Consider the following 19,077-nt stretch of genomic DNA (forward strand, 5'->3'; position numbering starts at 1 on the left):
CTGAAGGAACAGTTTGCTTGTAGAATATCCCACATTCAGGATTTGACTTGTCGTTTAACTTGTTCCTCTGTCTTTCTGTATTTCCAGTAATTTGAAGCTAGTTGTTAAAAGTTTGATTGGATTCAGGTTTTATATTTTTTGGCAAGAAGACCTAATAGGTAATGCTGTATGAAATAGGTGATTTTCAATATTTTATGAAGTTTATGGAAAAGTTCATTTTATCTTAAAATTAGAAATATTTTCCTCTGCTAATATAGCATTGGGCAAGGAAATCCTATCATACTGTTTTTCAGTGAACAGTATTCATGGGGTCATGTTAAGGTAAACTGCTGTTTGCTGTTTTTCAACTTTTAGAATCAGCGTATAGTAAGACGAGAAGTTTTCATTGTATTTAGGCAACAGAACATAGTTTTTAAGTTTGTCAACATGAGTTAGGAGAAGTTGGGTGGGGAAAGTGGGAAAGGCACTGCATCCTTATCTGCAAATGAGGGAACTAAGAAATGCAGAATAAAAATCAGAAGTTTAAGTATATTTAAGATCACAAAAGGAAACAAATTATGGTATTAGAATAATACAATTATTAGAAATATGAGAGAGCGTTACTGTAAATGAACTTTAATCCTCATCTCTCATGTAAGAGGATTAATAGATAAGATCTAAAGATGTTTTTATTGCTTTTGGTAAATTCATCATTTTTATTTAAATTCTCATGTAGGTAACCACCAGAGAAACTTGAGAAAGACTTTTAAAGTGGCTGTGTCTGGAGAGTGGAGTTGAGGGTGGAAGGAGCAGAAAGGAATTTTTCTTTTGATTGTACATTTTTCTGGACTCTTTGTTGCTGTTTAACCATGCACATTCACTGAGGAGAGTAATACCTTTTCTCCCCTTAGTCTTAATTTCTACCCTAAAATGTGGTTTCAACAAGTAAAGTCTACTTTAATGTAACCTTAGTTTTCAAATGTATGACGATGATAGGTCAGATATATGAAAGAATTAAGCACACATCAGAAAAACAAGTTCTGTGCACTTCAAGGATTTGAAATGCTTGTCTTTCAGTTCTTGCCATTGGTTTCCTGCTTTCGGGCCCCTCTGTCATGTGTGGAGGCAGTGTCTTTAACATTTTAGTATAATTAATTTTAAATTTCAGCATAGTGACAGCATGCCACAAAGTAGCAAACTGCCTAAGAAAATTATCCTGAAAAGAAATGAGAGCTCCAAAAATAACCTCCCTAGTCAACTAAAGAAAAGCTGACAACGATGAACTTCGGGAGGATGACAGATGCTTCCCAGAGAAGTTTAACCAATTGTTTTAAAGTCTGAGTAGTTAGTAACTCTCTACTCAGAAACTGATCCATTGTACATAATGAATATAGACAAATGAAGAATGTATGGAAATTGCAGAATGTTGCTTTTTCTGAGTGGGAGAAATCCCATGTATCATTGGAAGATCCCATTTCGTAACTCACCATGCTTGGAAGAATGCAGCATTTGAAGAGTGCTTCAGGCAAGAGATGGAGGGTCAAAATCCACGTTGCCTAAGAAGAGTCTCTAGTGATGATCTCTCTGAATGTAATCCTAGTTGAAAAGAGAAAGTTATATGAAAACTTTAAAACAATACCATGGAAAAATATTACCTAGCAAGCATTTACTTCATTTTAACGCAGGGTATTCAGATTTAAATTTAAGTTACAATAATAACTGGACAAAACTCCCCCCACAAAACTTGTTTTTAATGTAATTTAATCTCTGGTAATGAGCTGTGAAGTTTCTTTGAAGTTTCAGTAGATGCTGAGTTAGCTCTTCTGTTGAACTCTGTTGTTTGCTTTTTCGTCTCAGGTTACTAATTTTCATTCATTATAAAGTCTAGCACAAGAATATATTATGTATATTTGTATAATTCACGTATTCTAAGTGTTATTCACTTTTCAGTGCCACCTAATGATTATTTATAGAATATGGCTATTAAAATGAGCAGTGGATATGAAATCAGGGTGAATTATAAGCTTGGCTCTAATCCTAGATTATGTAACAGTGGACAAATCATTTAATTTATCTGGGCCTATTTCCTCTTTTATGAATAAAGGAGTCGATTTGACCCTTTATTCCATGATTCTGTTTCATAGTCAAAGCAAAAGTTCATACATAATGAAAGATTTTATGAAAAGTATGCACAAACTTATCCTCAGATCTTGCCACATTCCTTACACTAATAAAGTGTCATGTGGAAAACACGAGATGATTTTTTCTTCTGCCTAAATTTATAAAATGTCAGAATTTATAAATCTGGCTTAACTTTTCAAAATTTTAGTTTGAGGAAAAAGATAAACTCCATATTAGACCTAGTAAATACTAAACCAAAATAAAGTATAATTAAATTTTTAGAAGTATCATATCCACAAAAGAAAATCCAGAGGGCTCTTTTCCCGTTATTATTGCTGCTAAACAATGTACCCCAAAACACAGTGGCTTAAAACAATAATAATTTAATTAGCTCATGAACCTGCATTCTGGGTAGCTCCTTTCTGCTCCACACATCAGCTGGAATAGCCCAAAGATTGGGGCTGATTATTTTCTCAGCTCTCCCCTTTACAGCAAAACACCTCAAAAGAGTTTTCTGTTGTCACTATCTCTAATTCTCTTTGCCATTTTCCCTCTTTAAGATTATTTTTAAAAATAATTAATTTTGAAATAATTTTCAAAATGTAGAGAAGATCTGCCAGAAGGGGGAAGACTCCTGTATCCCTTCACCCAGATTCTCCAGTTACTAACATTTTATCGAATTTGTTCTGTTGTTCATTACTCCTTCCTCTCCCTCCACACACACACACCTCCCAAACATGTGTGATCATTCATCCTTTTTTGAACCTTTAGAAATCAAGCTTTATACATAATAGCCCATCACTCCTAAATGTTCCAGTCTGTATTTTCCAATGAGAACATTCTCTTACATAACTGGCATACACCTCCAAATAAGGAAGCCAGCATTGTCACAACACTGCCACCCAGTTCACAAACCTCATTCATATTTCACCAACTGTCTCAGCAGTATCTCTTGTGCTATCTTTTCTGATCCAGGCTCCTGTCCAGAATATGTGATGCATTTAGTCTGTTCAGACTCATTCACTTTAAAACAGTACTGAGGTCTTTCCCTTGACAGTTTCAGTGACTATAGACTTTACATCATGTAGGATGACCCTAAACCTTGATCCACCTGATGATGACTGATAACAATACTTAAGGTCAGACATTCTTGGCAACAACAGCACTGAAATGAAGTTATGCAATATGTGAAGTGATACACATCACTGGTCATGTTAGCCTTGATTTCCTGATCACATTGACATCTGCCAGATTTTCTACATTAAAGTCACCATTAACCCTTTTGTAATTGGTCAGTATTCTGTAGAGAGTTTTCCAAGAGTACTTTAATATGTTCCTCATCTAACCTCCACCCACCAGCTTTGGCATCCATTGACAGCTCCCATCTGAATCAAACACCTCTGTAATAGTTGTCAGGTGGTGATTTTCTATTCCCTTCATTCCTTCTACATTTACCAGTTGGTCACTCTATTAAAAGGAGGAGCTTTTTCTTCATTTATTTATTAATTTTTTAAAATAACATAAGGACTCACAAATTCCTATTTTATTTATGGGGGTAATCCATTGTTATCATTGTTTATTTTGACATTAAAATTGTCTGTTTGGCCAGTGGGAGACCCTTCCAGTTGCTTCCTGTGTTTTTTTGATACATCCCATCATTCACTGAGCATTTCCTTATTTTTAGGCATGGACAGTATCCCAGGGTCATTTTGTACTTTCCCTGGCCCAGCCCTGGAATCAGTCTTTTCTCCAGATCTGGTTCCTCTTAGGATAGGTATTTAGAAAGCAACCTCTGGGCACTTGACGTGCTCCATGCTTCAGGGGCGTCATCACTTCTAGGGGCCCTCAGCCAAAAACAGTTAGGAAAATATCTATATATAATGTTAGAAACAAGTTAATTTTAATATGTTAGAGCTTTGATTGTAAGGCATTAACTAAAAATATTGCATGATATTCCAATCAGTGAGAAAAATTAACTTTTATTTTCTTTGTTTCTCCTTACCTAGGTATGTGCAATCCTCGAAACTACAGTGACACACCTCCAACCTCAAAGAGCACTGTGGAAGAGCTTCATGAGCCAATCCCTTCTCTCTTCCGGGCACTCACAGAAGGAGACACGCAGTTGAACTGGAACATTGTTTCCTTCCCTGTTGCAGAAGAACTCTCACATCATGAGAATCTGGTTTCATTTTTAGAAACTGTGAACCAGCCACACCATCAAAATGTGTCTGTTCCTAGCAATAATGTTCACGCACCTTATTCCAGTGACAAAGGTAACTACCCACAGTTGACTTCCCATCTTGCCCCCTCGTTTTCTGTGTGGTCTGTGAAACCTATATTACCTTTTAGAGCAGTTTTTGGCTTTGAGTTTGTCTAGTCTTAAATGAATTTTGGACTTTAATAACCCTAGTCCTTAAGTAGATAAGGAAGCATGTCAAGCATATTGTCACGACTCCTTCATAGCCTCAGTGATACAGGTTGTGTTGGAAGACAGATAACCTGGTTCTAATTTTGAGGTTTATTTGTGTTAGGCTTTAATTGTTCTTTCCATAAGATAGCAACAGCACTCCTTGCTTAATATGGCATTGCTCACTGTCAGATAACTTTCAGAGTGTCCAGATGGTCCGTTTTTGTAATAGCATTGGTACTACAAATGATGCCAAGGTTATCAGCTAAATCTCGTTATGAGCAAGTTAGTATTCCAGACATCTAATTTCCAGGTATAAACTAACTCCACTACTCTTGGTCAGAGGGGAGCTAAAGGGAAGAATGGCCTATATATAACTTTGAGAAGCATATTAAAAAAGGCTTATTAGGGGGCACCTGGGTGGCTCAGTGGGTTAAAGGCTCTGCCTTTGGCTCAGGTCATGATCCCAGGATCCTGGGATCGAGCTCCGCATCAGGCTGTCTGCTCAGTGGGGAGCCTGCTTCTTCCTCTCTCTCTCTCTCTCTCTCTCTGCCTACTTGTGATCTCTGTCTGTCAAATAAATAAATAAATAAATAAATAAATAAATAAATATTTTTTAAAAAAAGAACGCTTATTAGGATAAGTCATTCCTTAATTTTGGAATGCACAGGGCATGTAACTTTTATAAAGTCTTTGTATAGTCAAATAAAAGGCTACAATTTTACTGTGGAAAAATAAGGCAATTATGAACATTGCAGTTATTTCTTAAAATATGAGATGAATTATACATAAATAGTATAATTTACACTTTTTTTAAAGATTTCATTTACTTATTTGAGAGAGAGCAAGTGAGAGAGCATGAGCAGGGGCAGAGGGAGAGAGAGAAGCAGACTCCCTACTGAGCAGGGAACCCGATGTGGGGCTTGATCCCAGTGCTGCTAATCACTTTGCATCATTTGAATTAAATTTGCTTTATCTTATTGTAAATTTTCAGTATAACTTTAGAACAGTATTTTTTCTTTCTTTCTTTTTTTTTTTTTAGAGGGAGAGGGAGCAAGAATGGTGAGGGGCAGAGGAAGAAGGAGAGAGAGGTTTTTTTTCTTTTTTGAGAGAGAGAGAGTGAGAGAGAGAATATTTTTTTCTTTTTTTTTTAAATTTCTTTTCAGTGTTCCAGAATTCATTGTTTATGCACCACACCAGTGCTCCATGCAATACATGCCCTCCAGAATACCCACTACTAGGCTGACCCAACCCCTCACCCCTCCCCTCCAAAACCCTTAGGTTGTTTCTGAGAGTCCAAAGTGAGAATGAGAGAGAGAATCTTAAGCAGGCTCCATGTCCAGCACAGAGCTGGACTGTGGGGCTCGATTTTACAAGCTGAAGTTAAGAGTTGGACGCTCAACCAATTGAGCCACCCAGGTGCCCCTAAAACAGTATTTTTCAAAATCCTTTTAGTTGGAGAATTTGCTCCTCTAAGGAAATCTTATCAGAAATGCCCAATTAAAAAAAAGCACAGCTCTGGGGGTGCCTGGGTGGCTCAGTGGGTTAAAGCCTCTGCCTTCGGCTCAGGTCATGATCCCAGGGTCCTGGGATTGAGCCCCGCATCGGGCTCTCTGCTTAGCAGGGAGCCTGCTCCCTCCTCTCTCTCTGCCTGCCTCTCTGCCTCCTTGTGATCTCTGTCAAAAAAATAAATAAAATCTTAAAAAAAAAAAAAACACAGTTCTGAAGTGTAGCAAATTTTAAGCCCGATAATCTTAACTTTGAGATCAAAGTCTAGAATCTAAGGAAGTCCCTCTACCTTCTTCAGCTGGAGTGGGAGACTCTGACCTCCTTCTCAGTTTAATTAACAAATGTGATCTTTTTTCCTACACCTCAGCCATTGTTCTATGCAGAGTAGCGGTAAGGGAACTAAGAATAACTATTGGTATCAGCCAGATAATAAAGCATTTCCTGTTTATCCTCTTTCTTGCTCTGAGCTCTTAATTTTTTGTTTTTCAGAACACATGTGTACTGTGGTTTATTTTGATGACTGCATGTCCATACATCAGTGTAAAATATCCTGTGAGTCCATGGGAGCGTCCAAATATCGCTGGTTCCATAACGCCTGCTGTGAGTGCATTGGTCCAGAGTGCATCGACTATGGTAGTAAAACAGTCAAATGTATGAACTGCATGTTTTAAAGGAGAAGAATGCAAACCAAAGCATTTTAGTCAACAAGAAAGATATAAAAAACTATTTGGTGAGGTCTACTGGTTGTACCAGGATGCCAGCAGGTTAAGGAAATATAAGAATTTGGACTGAGTTAAAGTATGACGAATGCATTAATGTGTTAAATTATAAGTATAACTGCTCTGGTTGGTTTTATAGCCCACTGGCAATAAGCCCCTTCCTCTATATACATTTACAGCTTTGGTCATATGAGAAGCAAGTACACAGAGAATTCCTTGTAAGATCTGAGGTCTCTGACATAAAGCCCGAGGTCTTTTTTTTCTAGCATTCCCAAAGCCTTTGGTTTTGAAAGTGTTCGAGGACGTTAACGTAAGTTATGGTTTCTTCATTTACTGCTCCTGAGATGCTGAGTTTTTCCATTTGCACACTAGACGTCATTCACTGTGCCTTGTCTCGTTTATCTCTTCTGTAAATAGGGTAGATACTCAAATATATCACCCTGAGAACTCCCATAAAAATCACTGTCAAAACCTTAATTTCAAATCTTGTAATGTTGGTTTTAGAAAGTAAACGCTTACTACATTTACAGTTTAAAACTTTTACATAGTAGAATCCATCCTGTAATACACATGCTGACAGAACTTTGGGGAAGATTCTCCTTCTACACCCCCTGCCCAAAGTACTGGTGTAGGTACTGGTGAAGAATATTCAACAGGAATTTCAAAGCACGCCTATATCACTGCATTAAACATTCCACTAGGTAAATAATGAGAAAGTTACAGCATTTCTCTGACTTAAGGTACCAGCTTAAAGAGCACTAGGAATGGGAAATTCCTGCCAAATCAGACTCTACTTAGAGCTCCAGAGAAGCAGCTTGTCCCATTGTACAGAGATGGCAAGGCTGAAAGGAGAAGCTGTGCTGCTGGGTAGAGAGAATGAGCCCACTCAGCCTTAGCATGGGCAGGGCCATGTTCCCCAACGATGAATGATAGGAGGGGATAAAGAAGAAACTGATGGGTATGAGCAGGGAGAGTTGAAAATGCTGACAGTTCTTCCGGGAAACAAACCTTAAACTATTTGCATTAATTATTTTGTTATATTATAATCTTTAGGTTTCTGTCTGGATTGAATGTTCTTATTAAACAAGTAATCAATCATGCAGTGGGAAGTTAAGATTATGAAATGAACAAGAGATCTGTTCAAGATGATGTTAACTTCAGATACACTATAGATTTTGTTTTATATATTTCGATAATGATAAGCTTAAATACATTTACCCTTCATCATAATAAAATCCCAGTCATCAAGCATGAATCTAAAACATAAATATTTATATTACAGAGATTCATAACTTTACAAAATTATTAATTTCTTCAGTACCTTATGGAATTACAAGTAACATGTAGAAATATCTTTATATGTCTAAATATTTTAGTACATAGAAATAGATAAGCTTTTAGATACTTTGTATTCATTATATGAACAGTAGTTAGTTACAAGATCATATGTAATATCATGATTAGCATAAAACCTAAAGCCTTAATACCTTTTCCATTCTTTCAGACAACTCTAATGAATACAAGGTACTTTCCACAAACTTTTGGCCTTTTAAAAAAAAGCTGAAATTTAGCTCTTATATATTTTTTTTAATAGGAAAACATTGGGATATCTTTTTCTTCCTTTTACCTAGAATGCCTCTGTTTAAAAGTGCCTTGAAGACATTTTAGCTCCCCTTCCTCATTAATGCCTATAAAGCTAAAACTTTTCTTAAAAATTTTAAACTTAAAAAAAAGAAAGTTTTAAAAGAATCTGCATCCAGCTTCTTCATTTCCATTTTGCTATTCTTCAAAGTAATTTTACACTTATGAATAAAGAAATCTTTTTGTGTTTATGGATGGCATGTTTAATGTTGCCTTAAATATGTCAACAAATATTTTTTAACTGCATTTATCACCTTGATTAGGCTTTCATTATTAAATTCCTAAGTGTAGTATCTCTTCTGCCCCTATACTGGGAGGGTAATTTCTTAAGCCATGTTGTATTTGGCCTGGTTTTCCTTACATCTTTTTCTCCCAATGGAAATTACCCCTAAATATAATGGTAATTTTTATATTCAGTTTTGCATAGTTTTTGTGGTTTTTGATGGGGTTGAAAGATAGAGTTCACTTAAAAGATTCCATTTCCAGTTTATAATGTATTTCAGGTTTTGTATAACAACGTTTTCCAAATTAAAAATATAACATTTGAGAAATCAGTACCCCCACTAAAATTTAGACCTTTTATTACCATTCTATGTATAATTCATTTCTATATTGAAGCTCTGGTAAAAAAAAAAATCTTTTTTTTAATTCAAAAATTAGGTTGTTAACTTTTTTTATAACTAGATTAAAAAAAAAAAACTAAATCAGTAGGTATTATAAAAGCCATATGTAAAAGGTTCCTTCCTAGTTAGTTTTTTTGTCCCTCCCCGGCCCCACTAGCATCTAATTATTACAGAAATTGTACTCAAAATAGTGGCACCAAATCAAATGATAATTCAAGTAAAGTAAATCTTTGTTTACATAGAATGCTATAAAGAGAGGCTTTCATTTAAAAAAAATTACTTCTAAAGATTCAGAAAACAAAATTGGTAAGATATTAGAATATTTGAACAATTATTTATAAAGCAGAGTAGCATCAAAGTAGAGGAAAGAAACAAAGACCTCTGAAAAATGAGGTAGATATAAATAAGCCACTTATTTAAAAAATTTGTTTTTGTGAAAGCTTCTTTGAAGATTTAAAAAATCTATTCTACATTCCCCAGGGTATTTGTTAATTGTGTTTCACGTGATCTACAACATACAGAATTATGTATTTTTTCCTTTGGTTGTCCCTATAAGCAAAAGAGTATTTTAATAAAAACTTGAAATGAGTGTGTCATGCTTTTTGTTAACTTCAGCATAGAAACACCAGAATAAGTTTGACATTTCTGTCTACTGAGGTTATAGTTTAAAGAAAGCATGTCCCCTTCTTTCTGGATGTCCCTGCAGATTGTGTTGAAACAAAGGCTCTTTAACAGTTTGCTTTCTGCTTTTTCATGTGCTTTATTCCAATAAGGGGGAAACTTTGAAATGACACACTTAACATTCTCCTTGTTCTGGGAGCCTCAGGAGAGCTATCTGATGGTTGGAAGGTCAAGATAGGAAAATCACTCCTTGCTCTCCCATAGTGATAATAATAATATAAACATAACAGGGTTATGTTATTAGAATTGAGAGCCATAGGCTAGCCCCTTACAGTAGAATCAGTGTTATTTCACAGAATCCACATTCTGAAAGCATAATAGACAGGAGGATCTAGAGAGGGAAAAATTCCAGAGGACAGGTTGGCAGCCTCAGTGACTTAGTGGAATGAGAGATCTAAGGAATTTGGGGGGTATAATTCATTCAAGAAGGACTGCCCTGCTTCCCCCCTCCCTCTGCCTGCCGTGCTGCCTACTTGTCATCTCTCTGTCAAATAAATAAAATCTTTAAAAAAGAAGAAGAAGGAGAAGGAGAAGGAGAAGTTCTGTACGTTTGATGAGGAAAGTTGTTCTTTTGGTGCAGGTGTCCAGTGCAGTGAGCCACGGGGTACGGAGAGGCAGAGGGTCAATCCGGAGATGCAGAGTTGGGAGGGAGCATCCCAGCTAGGGAAATCAGCAGGCAGGCAGGCTCTGGTATGGCTGGCCCCACGTAGCACCCACACCTGACAGGTTTTGAATTCCTTAAGCTGGCAACTAACTGCATTAGCTTATAGGTGTTACGAGTTATGATTCTTGGGCCTCTTATATTTTTCCTAACCAATTTAAAAAAATTCATCTTACTTTTTTTTTATTTTGAAGTCCGTGCTAGAAGGATGGAGTCAGCAACAACTCCAAGGTCCAGGTTTTGAGGTGAGAACTCTCATTGCAAAAGCAGAGAAAAGAGTTCTGCCCTTCTGGGTGGTGCTATGACCCAGAAAGGAGCCTGGGAACGTGCAGTACCCTCATCCGTCGGTGGAGGATGTCAGAAATGTCCTCATTTGATTGAAGTTAGCCACTGAATTTAGACACAGTTACCACTGAAATTCCTTTGTGGCAAAAAATGACCGCACTGTCAGCCTTCCTGACACACATTGTGCTGCAGCCAGAGGGGTCATTCTAGAAGACGTGCAGGTAATTACTGCCCCAACCCCAGTTCCAGTTCCCAGCAAATTGCAAGACCTTTGTGCTCCTTTGCCTCAGAGGGCTCAGGTTACCTAGTAGGAAGTAGGAGCAAAGCAGACAACCTGCCTTTTGTTTTCCAGCAGTTTTACCTGCTTCAGAGGATTCTCTGGGGAAGGCGGGCAGTGCCAAATTGAGTGCCTTTGCCAGAAGATGAGAAGAGACCTAGGTCTCCCAGACATAGGGACTGTGCTGCAGGTCCCAATGTGCCCTCAAGTGCCTGGCTCCAAAGTCTGAAGTTGCCTCTTTCTGGAGGTTTCAACTTAACAGCTGTTAGCAGCCCAGCCCTCACGGTCTCGGGCCCCTAGACTTGCCTCGAGGATTCTGTGAGATTCAGGGTAGGCAATAGAGCGTTGCTCTTGGCAGATACTGGATGTGATGTGATAGGGCTCTGTGTCAGATTTTACTTGATTTAAAGAAAATTATGAGAAGCACCTGGGTGGCTTAGACAGTCAAGTATCTGACTCCTGATTTCAGCTCAGGGCACAGTCTCAGGGTCATGAGGTCAAGCTCCGCATCCAGCTCCACGCTCAGCTAAGAATCTGCTTAAGAGTCTCTCTCTCTTGCCCTCCCCACACTAGTGCTCACTCTCTCTCTCTTCCCCTCCCTCTCAAAAATAAGTAAATAAATCTCTTTTTAAAAAAACAAAGAAGAAGAAGAAGAAGAGTTAAGAAAAGAGCTAAGACATGTTGCAGAATGCCGTTCGCAGAGTGGTGTTTCCTTCTCTCAGCCTCATGCAGCAGGCTTACTGTCATCTCAGCCTGTCTCACCACCTTCTCCTATCCTCCCGCTCCCCTCGCTGTAGGCCTTGCCCTCCCTCAGCACACCAAATCTATTCCACCCTCGGGTTTGCATGAATTGTTTCCCCTGCCGCCCTCAGCTGTTGATCCAGATTGCGCTTGCTTATTCTTATTCAGGGCTCAGCTCACATATCTCTATCACCATTTCTTTTCTTTTATTTTTTCTTTTTTTTCAGATTTTATTTACTTATTTGTCAGAGAGGCAGCGAGAGGGAACACAAGCAGGGAGAGTGGGAGAGGGAGAAGCAGGCTTCCTACCAAGAGGGGGGAGCCCGATGCAGGGCTCGATTCTGGGACCCTGAAATCATGACCTGAGCCAAAGGCAGACGCTTAATGACTGAGCCACCCAGGCACCCCTCTATCACCATTTCTTAAGTAGCAGCCCCTCCCCAGTCACAATCCTATTACCACTTTACTTTTTAGTATCAGCTAACTCTCTGAGAGTATTTATCTGTTAGTTATCATTTGTTCTTCTCTACCAGCATGTGAAACCCACAAGGGTAGGGAATTTGTTTCTTTTTTTACCACTGCTTTAAACACAGTTCTCCAGCACCCTAACGTGTGGGACATGAGGCAGGCACACATGTTTTCTAGATGAATGAAGGATAGCAGATCCTATCATACTTCCACTTAAAATGGTGGCTCCTCATTGAACTCAGATAAAGGCCCAAGTCTTCATCAGGCCTCCACAGACTCTCCTCAGCCAGGCCCACCTCGGACCTTTTCATTTTGATGTGGGTTAGTTGAACACAGCAGTAAACAAAGAATTCTTGAGACCTTTACGGTGCAGCTTATTTTATCTAAGTAGCACAGGGATAGTACCCATGGGTGGAAAGAGCTGAGCTTTTTGCTGTGAGGCTGGTGGTTAGATACTTAGTAACAAAGGGAAGGGGGTATGCAGGGAGTGTCAGATTACAAAAGTTTCTTTGTAAAACTTTGTAAAACTTGTAAAACTACTTTTGCAAGATATCTCTAGTGCCTATTATTCAGTTTGATATTAACTATAGATAAAATATACCTTTACCCTTAAAGAGTGTAACAATGGGTACATATTTCATGCTTATCAAAACTATGTAGACTTCATGTCAGCCTTCTGGACTAAGGGTAAACATTTTCCTGCTTCTGTCCCTCATCAGTTTCCCGGCTGACCAATTTTCAGTCCTTAAATCTGTAAGGTTGCTGAAGGGCAAAGGGCTCATCCTCTGTAACTTCGAGCTGATAGGGGTTATGGGGGTATCCCTACCTATGGACCAAATTTGGTCATTATCTGTTCCTATGAATAATAATCACAGAAGACCACTGCTGCAGAGTCCAGACATAGACATGGAGAAAGGATTTTTTCAAGAAGTAAGGATCATCTGTTGACTGGGCAAAGGAGTCAGGAACTGTTTACATGTATCTCGACAATAGGAGAGAACAAAGCAAAAGAGATGACACATTAGGATTAATATGGTAAAAATAAGTGTGATAAAAAGACCCTTATTATTGTCATTAAGTGACAATGTAGAGTCTATAAGAGCACCCATCTGGTGAGTATTTTCTGTAAGTAACCCTGTCACATTTTTGTCATGATCTGGAATGAATACACAACATTCTATTTTAATAATGACACATGTTCTTCCTTGTGCTTTTGCTAAGACATCTGATGCCATTCTGTTTTGTAGAACTACTTTAAACATTTGAGTTACATTAGTGTTTAATAAATAATGTAATGCTGGGATGCCTGGGTGGTTCAGTCGGTTAAGCATTTGACTCTTGATTTCAGGTCATGTTCTAAGGGTCATGAGATGGAACCCCTCGTTGGGCTCTGCATTGGGTATGGAGTCTGTTTAAGATTCTCCCTCACCCTCTGCCCCTTTCACCCTACCCCTGCTCTCTCACACTTGCTCTCTCTCTCAAAAAAAAAAAAAAAAAAAAAAAGATAATATTTTGGAAGTCATTTGGCCTTAATTGTGTAGCATGTGGTGTTACCCATCTTATAGACTGTTTTGTTTAGCAAGCGATCAGGTAATTAAGAGGCACTTTTATGGAAACAAAAGAAAAATATAAGTCAATGGTTAGAGCAAATTACAAACCCAGTATCTGAGCCTCAACTGTTGCCAGTGAGTAGTTTAGATGTCGGGCTCGAAAGCATCCTCAGCTGCAGTGGGAATAGGCAGTGGGAATCAGGTGAATTTTTCTGGTTTGTAAATCAGATGTCTCTGGCGATCCTTTTGAATGGCCTGTACTTCAACAGGCACAAAGACTGTCTATACATGAGTTTTGTGGCAATTTCTCTGAAGCTGACCTCAGGCTGTCCAACATCAGTTTTCAGGGTTTTAGGAAAAAGGAAAGTTTTAGTTTTTAATGACTTTCAGTCAAGAGAATGGAAGAAGATTGGAAACCTTAGTTAGAAAAACGTAGCCAGATATTTGAGGAAACCAGAAGAACTCAGGCTCTAGTTTAGCTTATAGTAAGTAGTATTAAAATTGAATATCTACAAAGATGTATTAAAACATATTTTCTCGGGGCGCCTGGGTGGCTCAGTGGGTTAAAGCCTCTGCCTTTGGCTCAGGTCATGATCCCATTGATCTATGTATCTGGTTCTGTGCCAGTACCATACTGTCTTGATGATTACAGCTTTGTAATAGAGCTTGAAATCTGGCATTGTGATGCCACCAGCTGTGGTTTTCTTTTTCAGCATTCCTCTGGCTATTCAGGGTCTTTTCTGGGTCCATACAAACTTTAGGATGATTTCTTCCATTTCTATGAAAAAAGTTGATGGTATTTTTTTTAAGCTTTTATTTATTTATTTGACAGAGATCACAAGTAGGCAGAGAGGCAGGCAGAGAGCAGGGTGGGGAAGCAGGCTCCCTGCTGAGCAGAGAGCCCGATGCGGGACTCGATCCCAGGACTCTGGGATCATGACCTGAGCCGAAGGCAGAGGCTTTAACACTCTGAGCCACCCAGGCTCCCCAAAAAATTGATGGTATTTTGATAGGGATTGCATTGACTATAGAGATTGCTCTACAGCATAGACATTTTAACAATATTTCTTCTAATCCATGAGCATGGAATGTTTTTCCATTTCCTTTTGTCTTCCTCAATTTCTTTCATGAGTATTCCATAGTTTTGGAGTACAGATCCTTTGCCTCTTTGGTTAGATTTATTCTTAGGTATCTTAGGGATTCAGATGCAATTGTAAATGGGATCAACTCCTTAATGTCTCTTTCTTCTGTCTCATTGTTGGTGTATAGAGATGCAACTGATTTCTGTGACTGACTTTATAACCTACCACTTTGCTGAATTCCTCTATGAGTTCTAGCAACTTTGGGGTGGAGTCTTTTGGGTTTTCCCCGTAAAGTATCATATCATCTGCAAAGAGTGAGAGTTTGACTTCTTCTTTGCCGATTCCAATGGCTTTTATTTCTTTTTGTTATCTGTTGCTGAGGCTAGGATGTCTAGTTCTGTGTTGAATAGCAATGGTGATAGGGGACATCCCTGCCATTTTCCTGACCTTAGGAGGAAAGCTCTCAGTTATTGCCCATTGAGAATGATATTTCTATGGGTTTTTCATAGATGGCTTTTATGATATTGAGGTATTGTACCTTCTATCCCTACACTCTGAAGAGTTTTAATCAAGAAAGGATCATATGTTTCTTGTCCTTTCTTTGATTAATGTAGTAAATCCCACTTGGTCATGATGAACAATCCTTTTAATGTATTGTTGGATCCTATTGGGTAGTATTTTGGTAAGAATTTTTTCATCAGGGATATTGGTCTGTAAGTCTCCTTTTTGGTGGGGTCTTTGTCTGCTTTATGGATCAAGGTAATGCTGACCTCCTTAAAAGAGTTTGGAAGTTTTCCTTCCATTTCTATTTTTTGGAACAGTTTCAGAAGAATAGGTATTAATTCTTCTTTAAATGCTTGGTAGAATTCCTCTGGGAAGCCATCTGGCCCTGGGCTCTTGTTTTTTGGGAGATTTTTGAATACTGCTTCAGTTTCCTTCCTGGTTATGGGTCTGATCAGGTTTTCTACTTCTTCCTGGTTCAGTTTTGGTAGTTTATATGACTCTAGGAATGTATCCATTTCTTCCAGACTGTCTAATTTGTTGGCATATAGTTTCTCATAATGTTCCTATAATTGTTTGTATTTCTTCAGTGTTGGTTCTGATCTCTCCTCTTTCATTCATGATTTTATTTATTTGGATCCTTTCTCTTTTCTTTGTGATAAGTCTGGCCAAGGGTTTACCAATCTTATTAATTCTTTCAAAGAATCAACTCCTATTTTCGTTGATCTCTTCTACTATTCTTTTGGTTACTATTTTATTAATTTCTGCTCTAATCTTTATTATTTCTCTTCTCCTGCTAGGTTTGGCTTTATCTGATGTTCTTTCTCCAGCTCCTTTACGTTTAGGGTTAGGTTGTGTATTTGAGACCTTTCTTGTTTCTTGAGAAAGGCTTGTATTGCTATATATTTCCCTCTTAGGACCACGTTACCTGCATCCCAAAGATTTTGAACAGTTGTGTTTTCATTTTCATTTGTTTCCATGAAGTCTTAAAATTCTTTAATTTCCTTGTTGACCCATTCATTCTTTAGTAGGATGCTCTTTAGCCTCCATGTATTTGAGTTCTTTCTACCTTTCTTCTTGTGACTGAGTTCCAGTTTCAAAGCATTATATTTTGGGATATGCTTTGGGAATGATCCCAACCTTTTGGTACCAGTTGAGACATGATTTGTGACCCAGGAGAAATCATTCTGGAAAATGTTCCATGTGCACTCAAGAAGAATGTGTATTCTGTTGCTTTGGAATGGAATGTTCTGACTATATCTGTGCAGTCCATCTGGTCCAGTGTGTCATTCAAAGCCCTTATTTCCTTGTTGATCTTTTGTTTAGATGATCTGTCCATTGCAGTAAGTGGGGTATTAAAGTCCTCTTCTTTTACCGTATCATTGTTGATGTGTTTCTTTGATTTTGTTATTAATTGGCTTATATAATTGGCTGCTCCCATGTTAGGGGCATAAATATTTAAAGTTGTTAGATGTTCTTGTTGGATAGACTCTTTAAGTATGATACAGTGTTTTTCCTCATCTCTTATTATAGTCTTTGATTTAAAATCTAATTTGGGGGCTCCTGGGTGGCTCATTTGTTAAGCATCTGCCGTCAGCACAGGTCCTGATCCCAGGTCCTGGGATCAAGCCCTGCATCAGGCCCTGCTCAGCAGGAAGCCTAGTTCTCCCTCTCCCACTCCCACTACTTGTACTCCCCTCTCACTGTGTCTCTCTTTGTCAAATAAATAAATAAAGTCTTTAAAAAATAAAAATAAAATAAAATCTAATTTGTCTGATACAAGGATTGACACCCGTTTTCTTTTGTGTCCATTAGCATGATAAATGGTTCTCCAACCCCTCACTTTAGATACGGAGGTTTCTTTGGGTCTAAAATGAGTCTGTTGCAGACAGCTTATCAATGGGTCTTACTTTTTTATGCAATCTGATACCCTTTGTCTTTTGATTGGGGCATTTAGCCCATTTGCATTCAGGGTAACTATTGCATTCAGGTAAACTATGAATTTAGTGCAATCATATTGCCTATAATTGACTGTTACTATATATTGTCTCTGTTCCTTTCTGGTCTATGTTACTTTTGGGCTCTCTCTTTGTTTCTAGGACCCCTTTCACTATTTCTCATAGGGCTGGTTTGGTGATCACAAATCCTTTTAGTTTCTGTTTGTCCTGGAAGCTTTTTATCACTGCTATTTTGACAGCCCTGCTGGATAAAGTACTCTTGGCTGCATATTTTCTCATTTAGCACGCTGAATATATCATGCCAGTCCTTCTTGGTCTGCTGCCAATCTAATGTTTCTACCCTTGTAGGTCACAGACCTCTTGTCCTGAGCTACTTTCAGGATTTTCTTTGTCCCTGAGATTTGTAAATTTTACTATTAAATGTCAGGGTGTTGACCTATTTTTTTATTGATTTTGAGGGGGATTCTCTGTGCTTCCTGGATTTTGATGCCCGTTTCCTTACCTAATTTGGAATTATAATTATAATATTGGAGCACTATAATTTGCTCCAATATACCTTCTGCCCCTCTCTCTTTCTTCTTTTTCTGGGATCCCAATTATTCTAATATTGTTTTGCTTTATGGTATCACTTGTCTCTTGAATTCTCCCCTCGTGATCCAGTAGCTGTTTATCTCTCTTTTGTTCTCCATCTTTTGGTCTTATATGTCACAAATTCTCTTCTGCCTCTTTCGTTAGAACCTCCATTTTTTATTGCACCTCATTAATAACCTTTTTGATTTCAACATGGTTAGATTTTATTTCTCCAGAGAGGGATTCTCTAGAGTCTTCTATACTTTTTTCAAGCCCAGCTAGTATCTTTATAATCCTTATTCTGAACTCTAGTTCTGACATCTTACTAATGTCCATATTGATTAGGTCCCTGACAGTCAGTACTGCCTCTCGTTCTCTTTTTTGAGGTGAGTTTTTCTCATTTTGTCCAGAGAAGAACAGATGAGTGAGAGGACAAAATGCTAAAAGGGTAATAACAACCCCTGAGAAATATACACTAAAGAGACCTGAAACCGGGAAGTGAGGTGGAGGGGGGGAGATAATCAGACAAGTGTGTGCAGAATAGAGCAATATGCTAGATTCTGTGCGTATTTTGTCTGTTTTTTTAGAAAACTAGTTCCCAAAAGTATAAAGAAAGAAAAACTTGTATATGTACAAAAATAAAATTAAGTACAATGAAACGACAGACTGTAACTATAAAAATAGAAATTAAAAACAAGAGAAAACAACAAAAAAGGAAGGGATATTAACAGACAGGTGAACAGAATAGAGCAGTACACTATTTCCTGTGTGTATTTGGTCCATTTGTTAAAGGAAACCACATCTCAAAATTGTAAAGAAAGAAAAATTTATATATACAAAAATAAAATTAAATACATTGAGAGGATAGAATGTAACTGTAATGATGAAATTTTAAAAGTCTTTAACAAAACAAACAAAAAAACACAAAAAGGAAGAGGGGAAGGAAAAAAAAAGAGCATATGATCTGGCAGATAACTAGACCAGAGCCATACACTAGATTTTGGGTGTATTTTGGTCTGTTAGAAGAAACAGAAAAAAACTTTAAAGAAAGAAAAACATATATATACAAACTTAAAGTTAAATACAATGAAGGGATAGAATATGACTGTAAAAATTAAAATGAAGAAAGATTTTTTAAAAGGAATTGATAAGAAGTTGGTTGAAAAAGGAAAGAAGAAAAATTTTTGAAAAAAGAAAATTTTTAAAGTTAAAGTTGAAAGACTAAAGAATCATGGAGAAAAGCCATGAATTCTATGTGCTGTATTCCCCTAGTGCTGGAGTTTTGCAGTTCTCATTGATCAGAA

At 37.7% G+C, this 19,077-nt stretch overlaps 1 protein-coding gene across 2 annotated transcripts in view; it reads left to right on the forward strand.

The window, feature by feature from the left end:
- TWSG1 (twisted gastrulation BMP signaling modulator 1) overlaps nucleotides 1-9,012 on the forward strand; it is a 63,175-nt gene extending 54,163 nt beyond the window's left edge. For both annotated transcript variants that reach the window (XM_032875752.1, XM_032875753.1), the window contains exons 4-5: nucleotides 4,107-4,373; nucleotides 6,506-9,012. In XM_032875752.1, the coding sequence (XP_032731643.1) occupies nucleotides 4,107-4,373; nucleotides 6,506-6,687 (449 nt within the window). In that variant the 3' untranslated portion in view covers nucleotides 6,688-9,012. The remainder of the gene's footprint in view (nucleotides 1-4,106; nucleotides 4,374-6,505) is intronic.
- Nucleotides 9,013-19,077: the final 10,065 nt, after the last annotated feature.

The sequence above is a fragment of the Lontra canadensis genome, unplaced genomic scaffold (genome assembly GCF_010015895.1).
Source record: "Lontra canadensis isolate GAN:19392208 unplaced genomic scaffold, GSC_riverotter_1.0 scaffold57, whole genome shotgun sequence".
In the NCBI taxonomy this organism is placed as follows: domain Eukaryota; kingdom Metazoa; phylum Chordata; class Mammalia; order Carnivora; family Mustelidae; genus Lontra; species Lontra canadensis.